This window comes from Bos javanicus, chromosome 1 (genome assembly GCF_032452875.1).
Source record: "Bos javanicus breed banteng chromosome 1, ARS-OSU_banteng_1.0, whole genome shotgun sequence".
Lineage (NCBI taxonomy): Eukaryota > Metazoa > Chordata > Mammalia > Artiodactyla > Bovidae > Bos > Bos javanicus.
Window position 1 is genome coordinate 10,565,803 of NC_083868.1, and position 19,638 is coordinate 10,585,440.

The window sequence follows — 19,638 nt, forward strand, 5'->3', positions numbered from 1 at the left end:
GCGGGGTGGGCCGGATCAGCTGACTCGCCGGGCTCCGAGCCCCGCCGCCGCGCCGCCGCTCCGTCAGTTTCCTCGGCAGCGGTAGGAGAGCGAGCACCCAGAGCAGCAGAGCGCGGGGCCACCGGAGACGGCGGCGGCGGCGGCGACACAGACAGAGCAAGGGCGCGGCGGATCCTCCTCGCACGGCAGCTCGCTCGGTGCCCCGCGCAGGGTCGCGATGCTGCCCGCCTTGGCACTGGTCCTGCTGGCCGCCGGGACGGCTCGGGCGCTGGAGGTGAGTGCCGCGCCTCGGAATGGGGTGACGGTGGAGGGGGGTGGAGAATGGAGGGGACCTGCTCCCTCTTTCATCCAGAGAAGCGGGGCGGTTGCGGGGGGGAGCGATCGAGGGGCCCCTGTCTCGGCTCTGCGCCCTACGCCCCCGCTTGCGGGCGCCCTGCGCATCTCTGCCTCCGGCCCAGCCCTGCCCCGGAGACGCGCGCTCCTGCCGGCGCAGAGGGATCCGGCGAGGCGTCGGGCCCCGGGGTCCGCGCCAGTCTTGAGGGGCGCGAGTCGAGGAGGAGGCTCTCTTAGGCTCAGATCCTGATTCACTCCTTTCCTCGGGGCCGGGGGCCGGGGGAGGCAAGAGACATCCAGATGGAAGATGGGGCGGTGGGGGGCGAGAGAACACGTGGGGAAAACCGAAAACGCAAGAGTCCCTGTATTCTGTCCCCAGCTCTTAATCGCTGCCCTTTCTTTTCTCTCGGGCCCCGGGGAGGAGGAGTCGGGACGGCTCGGGGAAGCTGGGCACCCCCACCCCACCCCTTCGCTTCCCTTGGCCTTTTCCGCTCTGTTTCACCTTCCTTTCGCATCCCCACCACCCCTTCCTCGCCAGACCTCTTCCTCCTTCCTCTTCGCGGAGGCTCCCGAGGGCGACCCCAAGGAGGGTCGCGCACCACCCTCCGCGGGCAAACTTTGTGCCTCTCGGCGTCTCCCTTTTGTGTTAAGTTGCGAGAGATGGGAGGGGTCGGAGACCCACAACCACCTCGCACGTTCCCCAAGCCTAGACATCTAGGGCGTTCGCGCGCACCCTCGGATTCACCCGGAGAGGGAGAAGATCCCCGGGAACAAAGCCGCGACACTCCGCCCTCGCCAGCCCCGGGGCGCGGTGGTCTGTGCGCCACCGAGCGTCCCGCCTGACTCCCTTCCCCGCGCTGCGAGTCCGTCCCGGAGGGGGCTGGGGCGCTGCTGAGGGACGCGCTGGCGGCGTCTCAGAACCCCTCATCTTCCCTCCTTCCCCCCATCACCTCCCAGGCTGGCTCATTCTTTTCTCGGTTGCAAAGTCCTTGGGGGAAAAATACGCGGAGAGTGCGGCGTGCGTCTGGAAAGGGCAGGGGCGGGTGGCGGGGCTGCACGAGTTCTCCCCTCCTGTGCATCAAAGGAGGCGTTTGTCAGATCGAGGCGCGGCCACTTCCCTGGCAGCGCTGGGCACTGTGATTTAGTTCCCCCCGGGGGGCGCGGGCTGCTGGGGAGGGTCCTCGGGGTCATTTTTTTTTTTAGGGTGCAGATAAAAGGCTGGAAATTGAGCGAAGATTAAGACGGAGAAGATGGCGCCTCTGCAGTGCAGCAAAGAAAAGCTGTGGAGGCTGCAGCCTGGGAAATCCACCCACCACTAGGTGTATATAACAAGTCTGCCCCATTCATCCAACTCTCCCAACATTCAGCTGACGCCTGTGCCAAATCACTGTTTTCCTTTTTATCTGAAGATGCTTAGAAGTTGTTTGCTTGACAGCTGGGGCAAAAAAGGTCGTAATTTTGCATCGTTTGGGTTCCCATTCGGTATTTTACCATTCGTCACCTCCCTTCCCCGTTTTTACCTCCAACTTTTCCCCTTCCTCATGGTAATTTCCCCCCAAAAAACAATTTCTGGACAGATGTTTTCCTGTAATTCCACTGAGACCGTACTGACTCTCACACCCGGACAGCGTTTTAGTCCCTAATTTACAAGGTCATTGAACTTTTTCCTCTTCTTTTATCTACGAGTGGCTCAAGAATCACCTCGGGGCTCGTTAAGGCAGATTGTTTTAAGAGTTGAAGAATTTGGTTATTCGGTTTTAAAAAATGCATTTAATTAAGGGAGCTAGGCTTTTTCCATTACTTAAAATTTACTCCTACAGTTATTTGTTTTCTCATTGTTTTATTACACGTTGAAAGACACAAATTAAGTAATTAAAAGCCTTTATAAGCTTTTGTCAAAAAGTAGATGTTTAAGTTTTTTGAGCAGTATATTTTTGTGTGTGAAAGAGGCAAATATGATTCAGATTTCTTTTTCAGCCTGTTTGATTACAGTTTTTGCTCTTCCATCTTTTTGGACATTTTCACTGGTTACTGTCACCTCCTTCAAAGGGTGGAGGTGAGATGCATATTAATTCATTTTGCAAAGCGTTAAGGTAGGCAGTTCACTCTGATGAGGTTTGAGGGGATTTCTGGAGCTAAGTCACTGTCCACTGAAAAGATGTTAATTATGACTTGACTGTCTTTTGTAGGGCTTAAAAAATAGGTCTGCTGCAGATGACTTGAGACAAGAAATGAATAAGGGCAATGATCACGGGATGGGGGGCGGGCTCGGCCTCTGGGAAAAGCATCATTACCGGAGCTGATGATTTTCCCTGGGACAGTGACAGAGTATGAGTTAAAAAGGCCCTGACATTTATTTCAACTGGCTTCCTCTTAAATTTTATTTTCCAGTATTGTGGGGTTTAACCTAATTCACAAGTATCTGCTTTGATTGTGGTGCTAATTCAGAGATTATAGATACCTATTCACACTGGTCAGAACAGCCCTAATGGTGGATGCCTGGGGTCACAGTCGTGAAGCTCAGATTTGATGGTGAGCTATAAGGAGTCACCGTTTCTGGCTGACCAGTGGGAAGCCATGATAACCATAGGGCACCCAAGCAGCTGTCTTGTCACCCTGTTGAGCAGAGGTACCTGATGGGCACTTGGGAGGCCATTAGTACTGCAGAGAAGTACTCGAGACAGAATAATGATCCCTGGTTCTGACTGGGGAAATAAAGAGAAACATACAACTAAATAGATCACAAGGTTAAATTAGGAATGATTGAAAAGAAAGGATGTGGTCCATTGGTCTGAAGGAAAATAAGACAGACTATACATAGAGAACAGATGTGATTGCTAAGGGTTAAGGGGAAGGTGGGGATTGGATTGGGAGTTTGGGACTGGCAGGTGCAACCTCTTATATACCCGGATGGATAAATAATAGGTCCTACAGTGTAGCACAGGGAATTATGTTCAATACCTTGTAATAAACCATATGGAAAAGAAAAAAAAGAAAAATGCGGAGGTAATCCTCATGAAAAAGGCTTTCTCCCTTTTGCTAGAGGGCCTCTGTTTTATGTTTATGGTGTTTTATGTTTATGATGTACTAGAGACTTCTGTGCAGATATTTGTATGAAGATGAAGGTGTCAGTCATTCTTGAAATAAGCAGAGCTATTACATACTTTTCCTGTGGCTGTTAAACTACCATTGAAGAGTATGGTAAAATTCAGTAGAAATCTACAGTCTCTTTCTGCACATTTGATCTAGGTGGGGATATGTATTACTTTATAGTTCTCTAATCTCTGCCTAGTTGTATCAGTTACAAATGCAAAGGTAAACCTTATACATGTACTTTATAAATAAAGCTCTAGAACGTAAGGTTTACTTTGACTTGCATACTGTATTCTCCTGTTCCCAGGAAGTTTGCAGAGTAAATAAGACAGGCACATGATTATAAAAGAAAACAGAAAATGTTAAGTACCAAGAGGAAAGTACTGATTAAGTGGTATACTGAGTAAAATATTAACAGTATAAACATCTGTATATAAGGAATAAAGGAACCATGGGATGAGATAATCCTCGAGAATTTCCTAATGATTCCTTTCCAGCCAGATTTGTATCTTAGGTTTGGGGAAGGGAGTTTAAGTCTTTGCATTTATAGTATCTGTTTACATACCTGTCTCGCGAGCACATACCCCTGAGGATGTGGGCAGAGCCAGTGTGGGATTTAATTTTCCTTGTGTCCCTATTTATTCATTAGGGCCATTTTAAGTTGAGTCTCTTGGGGCCAAGCTCTGGTCTGTACCTCTGAAGATAGCCTGGTGAACAAAAACCATCACTTGCTTCAGGAAGCTTCCAGTCTAGTGGGCAAGACAGAGGATAAACAAATCATCCTACATGTGTGCTCATGAACTGTGACAGATGGTGAGATGGATGGCAAAGGTGTAGGATACACTCTGGAGAGGAGTGCCTGCTCAGACGCTAAATCATGTCCGACTCTTTGCCACCCCATGGACTGTAGCACACCAGGCTCCTCTGTCCGGGGGATTTCCCAGGCAAGAAAGAGTACTGCAGTGGGTTGCCATCTCCTTCTCCCCGGGCTCTTCCTGACCCAGGGATCGAACCCAGGTCTCCTGCCTTGGCAGGCAGATTCTTTACTCCTGAGCCACGAGGGAGGCCCTGGAGAGGAATAGCAAATTCCAAATAAGGATTGAGGGGCCAAGAGCTCTGATGCAGCATCTTCATTAGAACCTTGACTGAAGAAGTGGGTACCCGATGAAAAAACTGATTCACTGGGCAGCAGCAAGGAGCATGGGGAAAATGTTTCTTTTGTTTTTTGATTCTTTTCCTGGTGCTTTTCTACCTTCATGTTCCACTTGACTATGAAATGGTTTTCTTTTCATAGTAGGACCTCACGTACTTGTGGAAGTATTCCTCTATACATTCTTCCATATGGATGGGGTGGGAATTGATACTCACACCAGCTTCTGCAAATCCTTGGGGACGCTGTCACCCTGTGACTTAATGGTTCGTATCCAGATACACCCTCTTCAGTGGCTGGAGGAAGACAGGCTGGCAGGCGGAGGAGGCCAAAGTGATGGAATGAACAGACCCCCCGCCCTCCTGAATGAGTAGCAAGCTTAAGCCAGAAAAATGTATATTTCTTCATTTTCCTTGTATTTGTTAGTAAAAGGAAAGCAAATAGTACCTGAATCCTCAAACTGAATTTGGAAATGAAAACCAGGATGAAGGGGAAAATGTTATGTAACTATTTCTTCAGTTTAATGTGGATGCTTTAAGAAACAACCATTTCCGTGAAGACACTGATGTTTTCCTTTGAAAAAAGATCTCATGAATTTTCCTCTTCAGGTTAAAGGTGAATAGATATGCTTACTGTTACCTTTTTAGAAGTAGACATGTACCATAAACTGGATTCGAATGGACTGCTCTAGGAATAAAGTAATTCATTAGGAAAAAAAACCAGCCTGGATGTGTTTATGAACTAATAGATCTATGAAAAAGGGATTCTGAATAGTTAGAATGGGGTACAGAGGATTCAGTTTCATGTATGTATTCTTAGCTGAGATGGGAACTAAGAGGCTATTTTACTTAGACTTATTTTGTGTGGCTACATTTGGATGAAGCATGAAATACAGATTTAGCTTGAGCATTTCTAGGATTATAGTATTTTATGGAAGAAGATAGTGGTTGAAATGAGCAAAATGAGAGGCTTTTAAAAGCCAGCTCTATGGAAAGTAGTGTAATCGTTCCTACATTTATAGCCTTGATTTTGATAACCAGTAGGATGTCAGGTCAGAAACTTAGTAGTGGAGTTTTTCATGTTTCCTAGGAAGGCAGCATTCCACATTGGTCAAGCTATTGACTGTGAGCTAACTCATACTTCAGTTTGTTCCTCTGCAAAATGGGGATAATACTTACGGTTGTTGAAGATTGAGTTAATATGTACGTAAAATGCTTGAAACAGTGAAAGCGTTAATGTTTATAGTTAAAGAGTTAATATATAACATGATGGCATCTTATAAGCACGTGTTAGTTACAATTATTGTTTATGATGTTGATGATGATGTAAAATAAATACATTTAGTCCTATATATTGTTGAAAGTTAAAAAATTTTATATGATGTTTCACCTACTGACCAATGCACTTACCAACCAGTTAAGACTGTATAGGAACTTGGCACTTTGTTCATGAGAAGAATGAATTAATTTGATTTAAATTTTAAAAAAGACATTGGAGATAAAATTTGTATCACAAATAAAATTAAAACATACACAAACTTATTAAATATTCATATTTATTTTGTGTTTTAGTTGGCTTTTTTGAAAAGCCCTAAAACAATTCATGCTTACAGAAAAACTTGAACAGTACAGAAATATGTAAAAAACATAAGCAGTTGTTACACATATGAGTAAGACCTACTTTAAATGTGTGCACCCTGGCAGCTAGCTACACATGTCTGAAATTGAGTGAGTTTATATTCTGGCTTGATTATTAACTCAGCTGTTAGTTGACTGTCCGCTGTGTGCAGAGAGCTTTGAATAACTTGGTTTAATTCTCAGCATAACCTTCTCTAGAAAATGAATAAACCAGTTTGGCCAAGGAAGATATCAGATGCTAGCAAAAGAATTTTGGTCCTACCTAGACTGGAAGCTTTAAATAATTTTCACCAGAGGACAAGGAAACCTAAAAGCAAGACTGCCTGAGATGGCAACACTTCTGGAAGAAACCAACTTTCAAAATAAAACGAATTATGTTAATATCTCTCTATCTTTGTCACTCGGTCTTGTCCGACTCTTTGTGACCTCATGGACTGTAGCCCACAAGGCTCCTTGGTCCACGCAATTCTCCTGGCAAGAAGAGTGAAGTGGGTAGACATTCCCTTCTCCAGGGGATCTTCCCGACCCAGGCAGTCAAACCCGCCTGCATTGCAGGCAGAGTCTTTACTTTCTGAGCCCCCAGGGAAGCCTGCTAAGTCGCTTCAGTCGTGTCTGACTCTGTCTGACCCCATAGACGGCAGCCCACCAGGCTCCCCGTCCCTCGGATTCTCCAGGCAAGACCACTGGAGTGGGGTGCCATTTCCTTCTCCAGTGCATGAAAGTGAAAAGTGAAAGTGAAGTCGCTCCAGTCGTGTCCGACTCTTAGCGACACCATGGACTGCAGCCTACCAGGCTTCCCTGTCCATGGGATTTTCCAGGCAAGAGTACTGGAGTGGGGTGCCATTGCCTTCTCCGGATATTAATAGCTAAATGATGATAAATTCTATAGTGATCTGCTATAAAACTTAGTAGTGACCTACTGCTTAATTAAAAGCATACTTTTTAAATCAGCACACTCTGCTCATTATAAAATGAAAGGTTTGCAATCCCAGTTTCAAAATTAGGCTGAAGATATTTAAGGATACCCCAAATTGGTGATACTGTGGTTAGGGTATGATCAACGTATTGAAGAATCAATAAGTGAAGTCCAAATGAGTTTATATGGTTTTTTTTTCTTGTCACTACAATTCATGTATTTCTTTTATCACTGCCCCGCTGGATCAAAAAAGTGGGTTCAAGTAGGACTATGCAGTTATTGTAGCTATGTTTGAAATAAACATGCTTCTCAAGAGTAGATACAGTAAGGAATGAAAGTACCACAACCACATAAACAGGGTCTGTGAGCAGGGGGAGAGAGTAAGCAAGGTGAACTTTTCAGAAAAGGGAAAAGAACAACAAGCTTGTTTTATAGATGAGCAAATAGTAGAATTCTTAAGGTCTTATTAGTGATGAACCCCGGTGTTTGTATCTTCTCGTTTCCAGGTGGTCTTTCTCTCACGATTTATTTTTTCCTCCCTAGTTGAGATGGCATTTAGCTGAGAAATTTGATCAAGAAAAAAATTTTTTAATGATTTATTTTATTGATACGAAATTGTTCTTTGCTTGAGTCTCTTCCATGGAGAATCTAATAGTATGTTCCTATGTTTTCATTTTGCTTCCATAGAAATCTACACTGTATCCTTACTAAAGAATGTTTAAGGTATCCTTGGTGATCAAGACCGGTAAATTACTTTTCATCCTTGCTTCCCTGGTAGCTCAGCTGGTAAAGAATCCGCCTGCAATCCAGGAGACCCTGGTTTGATTCCTGAGTTGGGAAAATCCCCCTACTCCAGTATTCTTGGGAAGGATGCTTATAAGAATAAGAAATCTATATTCTATCAGGAAAAGTCATTTGCATAAAGTGAAGAAAATGTGTTGTTACTCTTGCTGATTTGTTAAATTTCAAAGCTTAAAAGATTGATATATTTTGACCCCAGAGTGACATTTTATGGGAATACAGACAAGAGGTTACCCTTGAGATACATTTGTCTACTTTAGGCCTGACCTCTTACCCTCAAGTGACCACTAACTCATTTGTTGTTTCTCCCGTCTGCATATGACTGGATTACGATGAAATTAACAGGACAACGTAGTCTTTACTTTCGTCAAAAATGAAGAAAATAGTAGTCCTGGTTGAGGTTTGGTTAGTCCAAAAAAGGACTTTTTGTATTTGTTCTTATCAATGGGACGGCTCTTCAAAAGCACAATTATTGTTTTGTTTTGTAATGGAATTAATAGGCACACATGATAAAGATAGATAACTGCTGTAGTAAACATATTGATTTTTTTCATCTTTCAAAAAAAATCCTTATCTACTTTGGAGATTGAGCCTTTAAAACTGATACAAACTTTTTGAAATCTTTGCTTAACTCTTCAGTGACTAACATAAAAACTTATAGGAAAAGCTATATTTGAGAGCTAATATTTCTCATGCTGAAACTCTTAATTTCTTGTTATTTTTTTAGGCGAATAGTTTTGTCATTGCAGTGTATTGGTTTGAAGATGTAAGTGATGAGTTTTTAAGAAACTTCCACAAAAACTTGCAAATATGTAGACTAACCATTCTAGGAATAATTTATTCTGATACATATTAGATGAATGAGCAACTTAAAATTAAAATCAGATTTTATAGAGAAGTTACTAGTGTATTTTCATACATAGAAACTTAGGTTTTTATGAGCACAGCCAGAAAAGGAAAATTCACTCCTTCATTTAACCAGTATTTTTGAGGTCCCTCCCCTCATGGGAGTTTACAGTATAATGAGGGGTAGACAGAATAAATAGCAATGGAAGAATAAAAAGTAGTAGAAAACTTGGAAAAAATTAAGTTGGGCAAGGATATCATTGGTGAATGCTAGGTGGAAATCTGCCATGAATGTGATATTTTATGTGGTATTATCAGGAAAGTTCTCTGACCCAAATGTAAACTTAGATATCTGGAGGAAAGAACTATTTATTCACTTTGGTGTAAAACCATAACCAGGAACAAGGATGTACTTTGGTGGTTAGATATTAAAAATAGAATAGTGGGGCAGAGAAGTTAATGTTAAACTTGATCACAAACTATTTCTGTAATTTGTTTCGTAACTCACTGCAGTGCCTTACATCTAGTGTTTACTAAATACTTGACAAATTTTCTAAAGGAAGACTCTGGGAATTTTATACTGTAGTGATAATTATGTTTGACTCTTGACAGCTAGCTTCTCTTATGTTTAAAAAAGTTGTGAATAACACCTAACTACAAGTCTACAAAAAAAAATTAAGCCTTTTAAATAAGATTTACTCTTTCAGTCTTTCTAAAACATTTTGTTGTGAAAAGGATATGAAATGCTGTCAGTAATTTCATTTGCTACTCTCTATTTCAGACATTTAGTTGACCCAGGGAAAACAATGCCTGTTCTTGAAATATTTCATCAATCCTCTGATTGACTGGGACATTTTCAGTTGAAGGTGCTTAGAAATGATTTTCTTTGATCAAGATAGTGAAATTTGAAGAGAAGACATTGTGTATTGGAGTGACATTGAGCGACCATCAAAATGAAAATTTCATTATAATTTGGCTTTTTGCAGTTTGCGTCTTTTTTTTTTTTTTTTTTTTTGCCATTTTACTGCTAATACTTGCCTTTTACATTAGTGTGAACTAGGATCAAAATTGGCCCTTTAAGAAAAAAATTAAAATTCTATTATTTCTACTCTCAAGGAATTGTACTTTTCAACTTCAAGGGCTTTAAGCCAATATCACTATATGCTACTAACTTGACAGGCACTGAAAATCTAATTGAGGTCATTATGATTAACTTTGTGTTTTACCAGGGTTTTCTCAGGGTTGTTTTTAATGTTTTGTGTCCAGGTGTTAAATCCTCTTACACCATGGAATCCAGAAAATTTCAATCCAATAAAAGTGAACTAAATTTTAAAACCCTGTAGTTGTTTTGTGCAGGGCAGATTCTTGGCTAATTGATAAGATGATTGAATAGTAAGGCAGCTTGTGTATTTCTGTTGGTGTGAGGAATTGTGAAAGGCTCCAGTTTCAAGAGAGTACATTTGTGACAAAACTGTAATTTTGGAATCACTGCATACTTGTTCAGTGAAGTATGCGGGGAGGGAATTCTCAGAGGGTGACCATGTGACTAGATGGCTCAAACAGTAGAAGCAAAAGCTACCTTAAGGTAGAGTTACCTTTAAACAGTGCAAGTCCCTGGAACTTGGGACTGAGTAATTAGTCAACAGGGCCATTCCAGACATCCTGGACAAAGATAATGAATAGGGAAGACTTTCTTAAATAAACAAGGTAGGAAGCAGACCCACCCAGTTCCCAAGAAATTCCTTTCCATGTCTGTATTTGCCATTTGAATATTTCACTTCACTTTCATGAGCCTGGACAAAGGTCAAATTTGTATCTTTGTGAATTTTCTGGGTGGTGCTATAAAAGGATACAGATGGGAAGTATTCAGCTTCTTGGGAGTATTTTTTGTGTGTATGTTCTTAGTTGTATTTATTGCCTTCATAAATAGCCAATGAAGAGAAAAATATTTTAGCTTAAGTTTGTTTTTCTTTTCCTGGAGAAGAGAAAAAGACTTTGCTTAAAATATCCTCAGGATTTATTGCCATTGTTAAATTGCTTATGCTTTTTAAGAAACCTTAAAACGTAACCTCCGTTGCTGGTTTGCTTAGTCATCTCAGAAATGTAACATGTGAAATGCTGACCCAGACAGTCGATTGATTCTTGTTAGCAGATGAGGGGAAAGTTTAATGCAGGATGTTTTGTCTCTATTTCAGATTTTCTCAGGGCGTTTGTGATTGACTTCTGGGCTTTTGGTAGCTCAGCTGGTAAAGAATCCGCCAGCAGTGCAGGAGACCCCGGTTCAATTCCTGAGTCAGGAAGATCCCAATCCCCTGGAGAAGGGAAGGGCTACTCACTCCAGTATTCTGGCCTGGAGAATTCCATGGACTACAGTCCATGGGATTGCAAAAGAGTCAGACACAACTGAGCGACTTTCACTTCACCTTCAGACATTTTGGGGCTTCTCAGTTGGTGCAATGGTAAAGAATCTACATGCCAATGCCATTTTCAATGACAGCTAAGTGGTGAGGTATTTTGTTCTATTTTTTTAAGTATGCCTGATATGGGCATGGGCTTAACAGGTGGTGCTAGTGGAAAAGAACCTGCCTGCCAATGCAGAAGACTGCAGAGATGCAAGTTTGATCCCTGGATGGGGAAGATCCCCTGGAGGAGGCAATGGCAACCCACTCCAGTATTCTTGCCTAGAAAATTCCATGGACAGAGGTGCTTGGTGGACTATAGTCCCTGGAGTCACAAAGAGTCAGACACAACTGAGCGTGCACACACACACACACGCACACACACAGCAGGCATTTTACCAGCACTTCAAGGCTTATTTAAATTGCATCCTCATAGTTTGACATGTTGTACATGGTTCTGTCTTAAGGAAATGTCTAAAATATCCTGGTTTCTCAAAAACTACTCTTGGTTTCATTTTCTGCATTATTTCTTTCTGAACCCTTGGTTCTCTTTAAGTAGTTAAAAGCTTAGTTCAAGTTTGATCATCTTACATCTTGGTTTTCCTTTTATTTTTAGAGTGTCTAGCAAAGAAAATATTTTGTCTCATCACTTAAGAGACTGCCTTCTGAAATATAGTTGACAATTTGTAGTATCTGAAATAGTTGTTGGTTAATCATGAGAATCAGAAAGAGGAGCCAATATGTGTTTTAAATACATACATAAATCTCCTATCACCCTTGAAATTATACTTTTTCCCCCATAAAAAGAATGAGTAATAATTTATACCATGAAAGTTTGAAAATTTGTGTCAACTATATTAGCTGGAATTTGAAAATTAAGAAAGTCTTGTTTTTTTAATTTCTGAATAGTTTTATAATGGTCACATAGTTTATCTAAGTTGAGAAACTTTATTTTAAAACTTTATTATTTAAAATTTCCTCAACAGATATATAGTATTCTGAAATCTGTTCTGCTTTCATATATCTGCAAATATTGTTCTTAAATACTGGCCATGGTTTAAGCCCAGTCTGAAAAGCTTGTGCCTTTAGTTGGCTCTGGATTTCAGAGTTAGGGACTGTTGCTTGCTTTTAAACAATTGGTAGTTAATTTTATAGGCAGTTAGATGGATACTTTTGTTTCAGTTCAGTTCAGTTCATTCTCTCAGTCCTGTCCAACTCTTTGTGACCCCATGGACTGCAGCACACCAGGCCTCCCTGTCCATCACCAATTTCCAGAGTTCACTCAAACTCACGTCCATGGAGTCAGTGATGCCATCCAATCATCTCATCCTCTGTCATCCCCTTCTCCTCCCACCTTTAATCTTTCCCAGCATCAGGGTTTTTCCAGTGAGTCAGTTCTTCGCATCAGGTGGCCAAAGTATTGGAGTTTCGGCTCCAACATCAGTCCTTCCAATGAATATTCAAGACTGATTTCCTTTAAGATTGACTGGTTGGATCTCCTTGCAGTCCAAGGGACTCTTAAGAGTCTTCTCCAACAGCACAGTTCAAAAGCATCAATTCTTTGGCACTCAGCTTTCTTTATAGTCCATCTCTCACATCCATACATGACTCCTGGAAAAACCATAGCTTTGACTAGATGGACCTTTATTGGCAAAGTAATGTCTCTGATTTTTAATATGCTGTCTAGGTTGGTCATAATTTTTCTTCCAAGAAGCAAGCATCTTTTAATTTCATGGCTGCAGTCACCATCTGCAGTGATTTTGGAGCCCCTCTCAAATAAAGTCTGTCACTGTTTCCATTGTTTCCATCTATTTGCCATGAAGTGATGGGACCAGATGCCATGATCTTAGTTTTTGGAATGGTGAATTTTAAGCCAACTTTTTCACTCTCCTCTTTCACTTTCATCAAGAGGCTTTTTAGTTCTTCACTTTCTGCTGTAAGGATGGTGTCATCCGCATATCTGAAGTTATTGATATTTCTCCTGGCAATCTTGATTCCAGCTTGTGCTTCCTCCAGCCCAGCATTTCTCATGATGTACTCTGCATATAAGTTAAATAAGCAGGGTGATGATATACAGCCTTGACGTACTCCTTTCCTGATTTGGAACCAGTCTGTTGTTCCATGTCCAGTTCTAACTGTTGCTTTCTGACCTGCATACAGGCTTCTTGAGAGGCGGGTCAGGTGATCTGGTATTTCCATCTCTTTAAGATCTCTTAATTGCAAAAGTCCAAGAAAATTTTCTGAGAATATTCATTCTTGACTTACCCGAGTCTTACAAATATTTTATTGGTTTGGTTCATAATCTGCTGTATTGCTAAGTAAACAAACTCTATAGAAATGATCTCTGCTTCTTTGATCATTTAGAATACATTAATTAATACAGATTGCAAAAATCAGTGAAAAGTTTCTCATTAGGTGTCAGTGAAACATGCTTCACCCATGCAAGTTTAATTGTTCCTATTAAATTTGAATATGAGTTTTAAAAAGAAGATTGTGATCATCTTTATGAAGGAAACTCAATTATTACTTTAAATTTATATTCAGTTCAAAGGAAATGGAAAACAGTTGTGCCTCTATGAAGACACATCTATTTAAGATTATGCTTCAATCCTATAATCCTATAGCTGATAATTAAGATTTAGCCTTAGAGTAAATGAAGTGGTATTGATTATTTTCAGGCCCAATATTGTTTGCTATTGATTCATTGTTGGTGAGTAGAATAAGAAAACAAAAGCAAAACTTTAAAACAGAGGTTTGTAAATACTATCTGGAAATGATATGCCCCAGGTCCTAATAGTGAAGAACCAGGGAATGGCAACTTCCATTCAGATACCTTCCTGATGTCATTTCATCTCAAAATTCCTCTGGCCCTCCCTTACTGCCAGGCCTAACTCCAAAACAAAGCAGTTCAATAAAAGTATAACGGGACCACAGGTATAATTTAAAATGTTCTAGTGTCCACCTCAAATTCAAAAGAAACTGGCAAAAGTAGTGCATAACACTGAAAGAAAGCGAAAGTCGCTCAGTCGTGTCCAACTCTTTGCAACCCCTTGGACTATACAGTCCATGGAATTCTCCAGGCCAGAATACTGGAGTGGGTAGCCTTTCCCTTCTCCAGGGGATCTTCCCAACCCAGGGATCGAGCCCAGGTCTCCCACATTACAGGCAGATTCTTTACCAGCTGAGCCACAAGGGAAGCCCAAATTAGTGTATTGTACCTAATAAATGTAAAATATCATTTCCATATATGGTCAATATAAAAATTATTCATGAAATATATTACACTCTTTTTTCATTTTATGTCTTCAAAATTTTACCCATAGAATATAGTTTAAGTCCAACCAGCCACATTTCATGCAGTCAGTAGCCACATTGGCTGGTGGCTACCATATTGGACAGTGCAGCTGTAGAAGGGCCAACTCAATTTACGACTGTCTAGGAAAAGAATGGAGCAGATACTATCCATAGGACCTCCTTTCTATCCCCCCTTGTTAGATGAAGAAACTGGGATCTGATGATACTTAGTTGTCTGATAATCGCTTGAAAATTAATGGTCTGAGCCCTAATCCCTGTCCTGTGGTTTCTAATCTTTCTTCTTCATCCTGTTTCTTCCTTCTTCTTTTCTATTTTGCTGTGTCCATTTGAATATGTACTCATATTTGGTGGTTGCTGTCAACTAAATACTGAGCCAGGAGCTTTAAGAAAATCTGGCCCACTTGAGGAAGGCAAGGCTTGTGATCAAGACAACTCTTTGGGGGCAGGGTAAATAAAATTAGCAGGCATACTGAGAATCACTCAGTGGAATAGTAATGTGAGGTGATGCTGGGTCCAGCACTCAGTTTTGTTTTTTTGGTGTGGGCACTGCTGGAGTACAAGTTGGGTGGACCCTTTGGGACCCAGAGTATGTGACCCAGAACTCACTGAAATATCATCTGCCCACTGAAAGGAAAAGAGGTCAGCAAGGCATTATGTATTATGTACAGTTTGTTGTGTGTGTGAGGTCTGTTCCTGGAAACACTGGGTTAAGTTTTCTTTTTTCTTCCCTTCTCTTGGAAAGCTGCCCATGTGTGTGCCAATAATTCTTATCCAGTTATATTTAAAGTATGATGTTTTTTGACAACTTAAGCCCAGTGGCATATAAAATAGTTGTTTTCCAAATGCAAGCATTGTGGAATGGTTACCCCACAGCATTGTGAGTTGGTAAAGACAGGGGATTGATGTACTTCTGGGATCATTGCTGTTAAGTATTTATTTTATGGTATGAAGAAGCTCCATGAGTGAACTTTTAAAGTTGGAAGTAGTTGTAAAATATTTATCAGCCTGGATATCGTAGATGGTGTGAGTGCTTTAAAGAGAGTTCACGTTTATTCAGTGACTTAGGCTTAGTGATTTTAGATATAGTGTTAACTTGACAATTTTTCTATTTAAATCTTAAGACTTTCCGTCTGTGGCTAGACTTTACCCACAAGGCGTAATTGATCTTTAAGTTAAGCATGTATTTTCTTCATATTGTGTGCAAAAATAATTGCACTTTGCAAAGGCTAATCTGTGGGACAATGCCTAGAGGATTCAGGGCTTGCAGGAATGAGCTAAAAGTAAAAGGGTATCTGAATCTCCTTTGGAGGTTGACTATTAAACTTAAAAAAATTTGTCTTTAAGCTTAAAAAGATCCACTTTTTTTTTTAACACCAGTTTTCCATATATTTTTCATAATAAATATAACCAAGAGGTACAGAAGTTTAAAGCTTTAAACTGTTTGGGGGAATCATATTTTTTCAAATTATATATGTTAGATTGTTTTGAATTAGAAAAGTAGTACGTTTTCATTGTAGGTTGTTGTCATCTTGTTCAGTCGCTCAGTCATGTCTGACTCTTTACGACCCCTTGAATTGCAGGCAGGCCAGGCTTTCCTGTGCTTCACTGTCTCCTGGAGTTTGCTCAAACTCATGTCCATTGAGTCAGCAATGGTGTCTAACTGTCTCATCTTCTGCTGTCCCCTTCTCCTCTTGACCTCAGTCTTTTCCCCGCATCAGGGTCTTTTCTAATGAGTCAGTTCTTTGAATCAGGTGGCCAAAGGATTGGAGCTTCAGCATCAGTCAGGGTTGACTTTCCTTTAGGATTAACTGGTTTGATCTCCTTGCAGTCCAAGGGACTCTCAAGAGTCTTCTCCAACACCACAGTTCAAAAGCATTAATTCTTCAGCGCTCAGTTTTCTTTATGGTCCAACTCTCATATCCATACATGACTGCTGGAAAAACCATAGCTTTGACTATACAGACCTTTGTTGGCAAAGTGATGTCTCTGCTTTTTAATGCACTGTCTAGGTTGGTTGGTTTGTCATGGCTTTTCCTCCAAGGAGCAAGTGTCTTTTAACTACATGGCTGCAGTCACTATCCACAGTGATTTTGGAGCCCAAGAAAATAAAATCTGTCACTGTTTCCACTTTTTCCTCATCTGTTTTCCATGAAGTGATGGGACCGGATGCCATGATCTGAGTTTTTTTGAATGTTGAGTTTTAAGCCAGCTTTTTCACTCTCCTCTTTCACCTTCATCAAAAGGCTCTTTAGTTCCTCTTCACTTTCTTCCATCAGAGTAGTATCATCTGCATATTTGAGGTTGTTGATATTTCCCCCAGCAATCTTGATTCCAGCTTGTGATTCATCCAGTCTGGCATTTCTCATGATGTACTCTGCATATAAGTTATATAAGCAGGGCAACAATATACAGCCTTGACGAACTGCTTTCTCAATTTTGAACAAGTCTATTATTTCACGTCCAGTTCTGACTGCTGTTCTTGACCTGCGTACAGGATTCTCAGGAGGCAGATGATGTGGTCTGGCATTCTCATCTCTTTAAGAATTTTCCAACAGTTTGTTGTGATCGGCACAGTCAAAGGCTTTAAGGTAGTAAATAAAGCAGAAGTAGATATATTCCTGGAATTCCTTTGCTTTCTCTATGGTCCAAGGGATATTGGCAGTTTGGTCTCCGGTGCTTCTGCATTTTCTAAATCTATCTTGTACATCTGGAAGTTCTTGGTTCATGTACTGTTGAAGCCTAGCTTGAATGATTTTGAGCATTACCCTGCTAACATGTGAATTGTCCAGTAGTTTGAACATTCTTTGGTATTGTCCTTCTTTGGGACTGGAATGAAAAGACCTTTTCCAGGTTCCATTGTAGGTAACCTAGAGAAAATATAAAAACATGCTTAATTCTACCACCTGTAAATGCCTGTTGTATTTCACGTTTTAAAGCATTTTTCAGATCATGCTGTAGGTTCCATTTTATATCCTGCATTTTATTCCTTAACATTAAATCTTCTGACATTATAAGTTCTTTGTAAATGTAGTGTCTAATGGATATATGAATCTGTTTAGGGCATCAGGAGCTATGTAATTGTGGACATGTGCTTTTCTTATTTGGCATTTCCAACCCGAGGTTAGGATGAAAGTAGTGATGTAGGGAGGGAGCTTGCGCCAAATACTTGTTAATATTTTAAGTATTTATTGAATGATTTAAATTGCTGCCCTCGAGTAGTGTTCAACACAGTGGTCCTTCAGCTGTAAATGACCTAAAGGAAAATAGATGAGCAAGGACTGTAGAGATTAACAAGGATAAAGAAATAAAGGAAACCTGACCTCGTCATTCAAACAAGCAGTCCTCTTATTTAGTAGTTCCATGATCACTTTTGTAGAAAGAAGTTTGTAAGACGCTATTAATCCTGACAAGCAAATGTAGTCAGGGCTCGAATGTAGAAGTCAGTAAAATTGTGATTTCAGTTTCTAGAGCCCCTCATTAGGAGCTCTAATTAGGTAACGTGTTTACACAGATGTAAATAAAGTTTCCTCCTTTCATCTCCTTGGTGTTCAAGTTGCTCCTCATTTTATGTGGTTGAAAAATAAGTTAGGCAAATAGGAAACATGTTTTCTGTCTATCTATCTGACTCCGCAGACCCAAAAATGAATATAAAAATATCTATAAAGGAATAAAAATCACGCTGATTTAAAAAAAAAAAAGTTGGGAAGATGTATTCCATGAAGTTCCCAAAGGTAAGAATCTTTAGCTACAAAAAAGAAGAAGATTTGATTTTAAATTTAAAAATGTGTGTGGTGAGGTGCCACTTCCATAGAACCCTGCCTAGGGCTGTGGAACACATTCAGCCAGACCCGTATTAATCTTTGATTATTATCTGCTATTCACATCGACAATTACAGAATACTATATTTCATTTCATAGGTTTTTGGAGTAAGGATTATGTTGTTGGCTGAAATTGAATACTGTAAATAGGCAATAAATAAATGTTACCCCTGCGAGCCCAAACTTGTTTTTCTTTGTTTTGTCATATCTTCGCAATTAACCGCTCTTTATTAAAATGATATATAGTCTCTCAGACCTAGTTATTTCTTTAGGGCTGTCTCTTCTATGAACCTCTTCTTATACTCCGTCTCCCTCAACTCATGTAAAAATGTTAACCAAACCAAATGTGTATGCTTTTTCTCCATTAATCTGTCTTTTGTCAGTTTAATTTGCACAGACCCAGGAACTAAACCTAACAGGGTAGAGAAAAAAGTGTTTTCCACTCCTACAAGTATTCAACTGGAGGAATAGTATTAATAAATGCAAAGGCTATGAGGTGTCTGAATAAGTCGGTGAATTGTTACAAATATCTCATGAATTATGTCTATAATTTATCAGTGATGGCTCACATTCTTGAATCATTTGTGAAACTAATGGTCAGTGTCTTCCATATTGAATTTACTCAGTGTTGGAGAAAAATGCATGTTTTAATCAAGAGGGATTTATGCAAGACGTTCTGTATTCTAAACATTTTTTAAAAGAGTTCTTCGAGTATATAATAATTCAGCTTTGCTTCTCTTTAAAAATGTAAGACGGGGAGAACTACTGTTCTACAGCTATTTCAGGTTTTTTGTTTTTGTTTCTAGCAAGCATTAGACATTTGGCAGTCAATCATGTCACACTGTTGTGATTTATTAGTTCTGGAATAAACACCTCTATTTCTGGCATAAGTAAAAATAGATGCTTTCTTGGCTTTTGCAATCATAATAAACAATTATCTAGCTCTTTCTATGAGCTGGGCACTGTTGGAAGGGCTTCTTATATAGTCAGCAGCTGCCCATGAGGGAGCTACTGCTAAGTCATCCCCTTTGAATGAAGTATCAGCGGGGAAGGAGCTTAGAAATGGACGAGGTTCAAGCCCTCTGCCTTCCCTGTCTGTATTCTTAACCACTTCCCTCGTCTGCCTCTGGCAAAATGGAGTAACGGATGGAGTTCAGCTGGTGTTTCCTCCTGGATTAGGCAGTTAGCTCCTCGAGGAAGTAGGCTAGGGTTACAGTGGCTGCTTGTTTGGAAATGTCTCATCTGTTGCACCTTCAGTTCCTGGCAGCATCTCCTCCTCCAGCCTCACGGGCAGGAACTTCTGAGCCCCGCTGTCTCTACATGGTGTCT

The 19,638-nt window shown here is 40.6% G+C and overlaps 1 protein-coding gene across 7 annotated transcripts in view; it reads left to right on the forward strand.

Annotated features, from left to right (window-relative positions):
• The first annotated feature begins 7 nt into the window (after positions 1-7).
• The window catches only part of APP (amyloid beta precursor protein), a 312,159-nt gene continuing 292,528 nt past the window's right edge, over positions 8-19,638 (forward strand). For 4 of the 7 annotated variants that reach the window (XM_061424334.1, XM_061424474.1, XM_061424554.1 and 1 more), the window contains exon 1: positions 69-274. In XM_061424334.1, coding sequence (XP_061280318.1) covers positions 218-274 — 57 coding nt within the window. In that variant the 5' untranslated portion in view covers positions 69-217. Of the gene's footprint in view, positions 275-19,638 lie in introns of all 7 variants that reach the window. The other 3 variants (XM_061424251.1, XM_061424401.1, XM_061424605.1) reach the window with 3 other exon arrangements.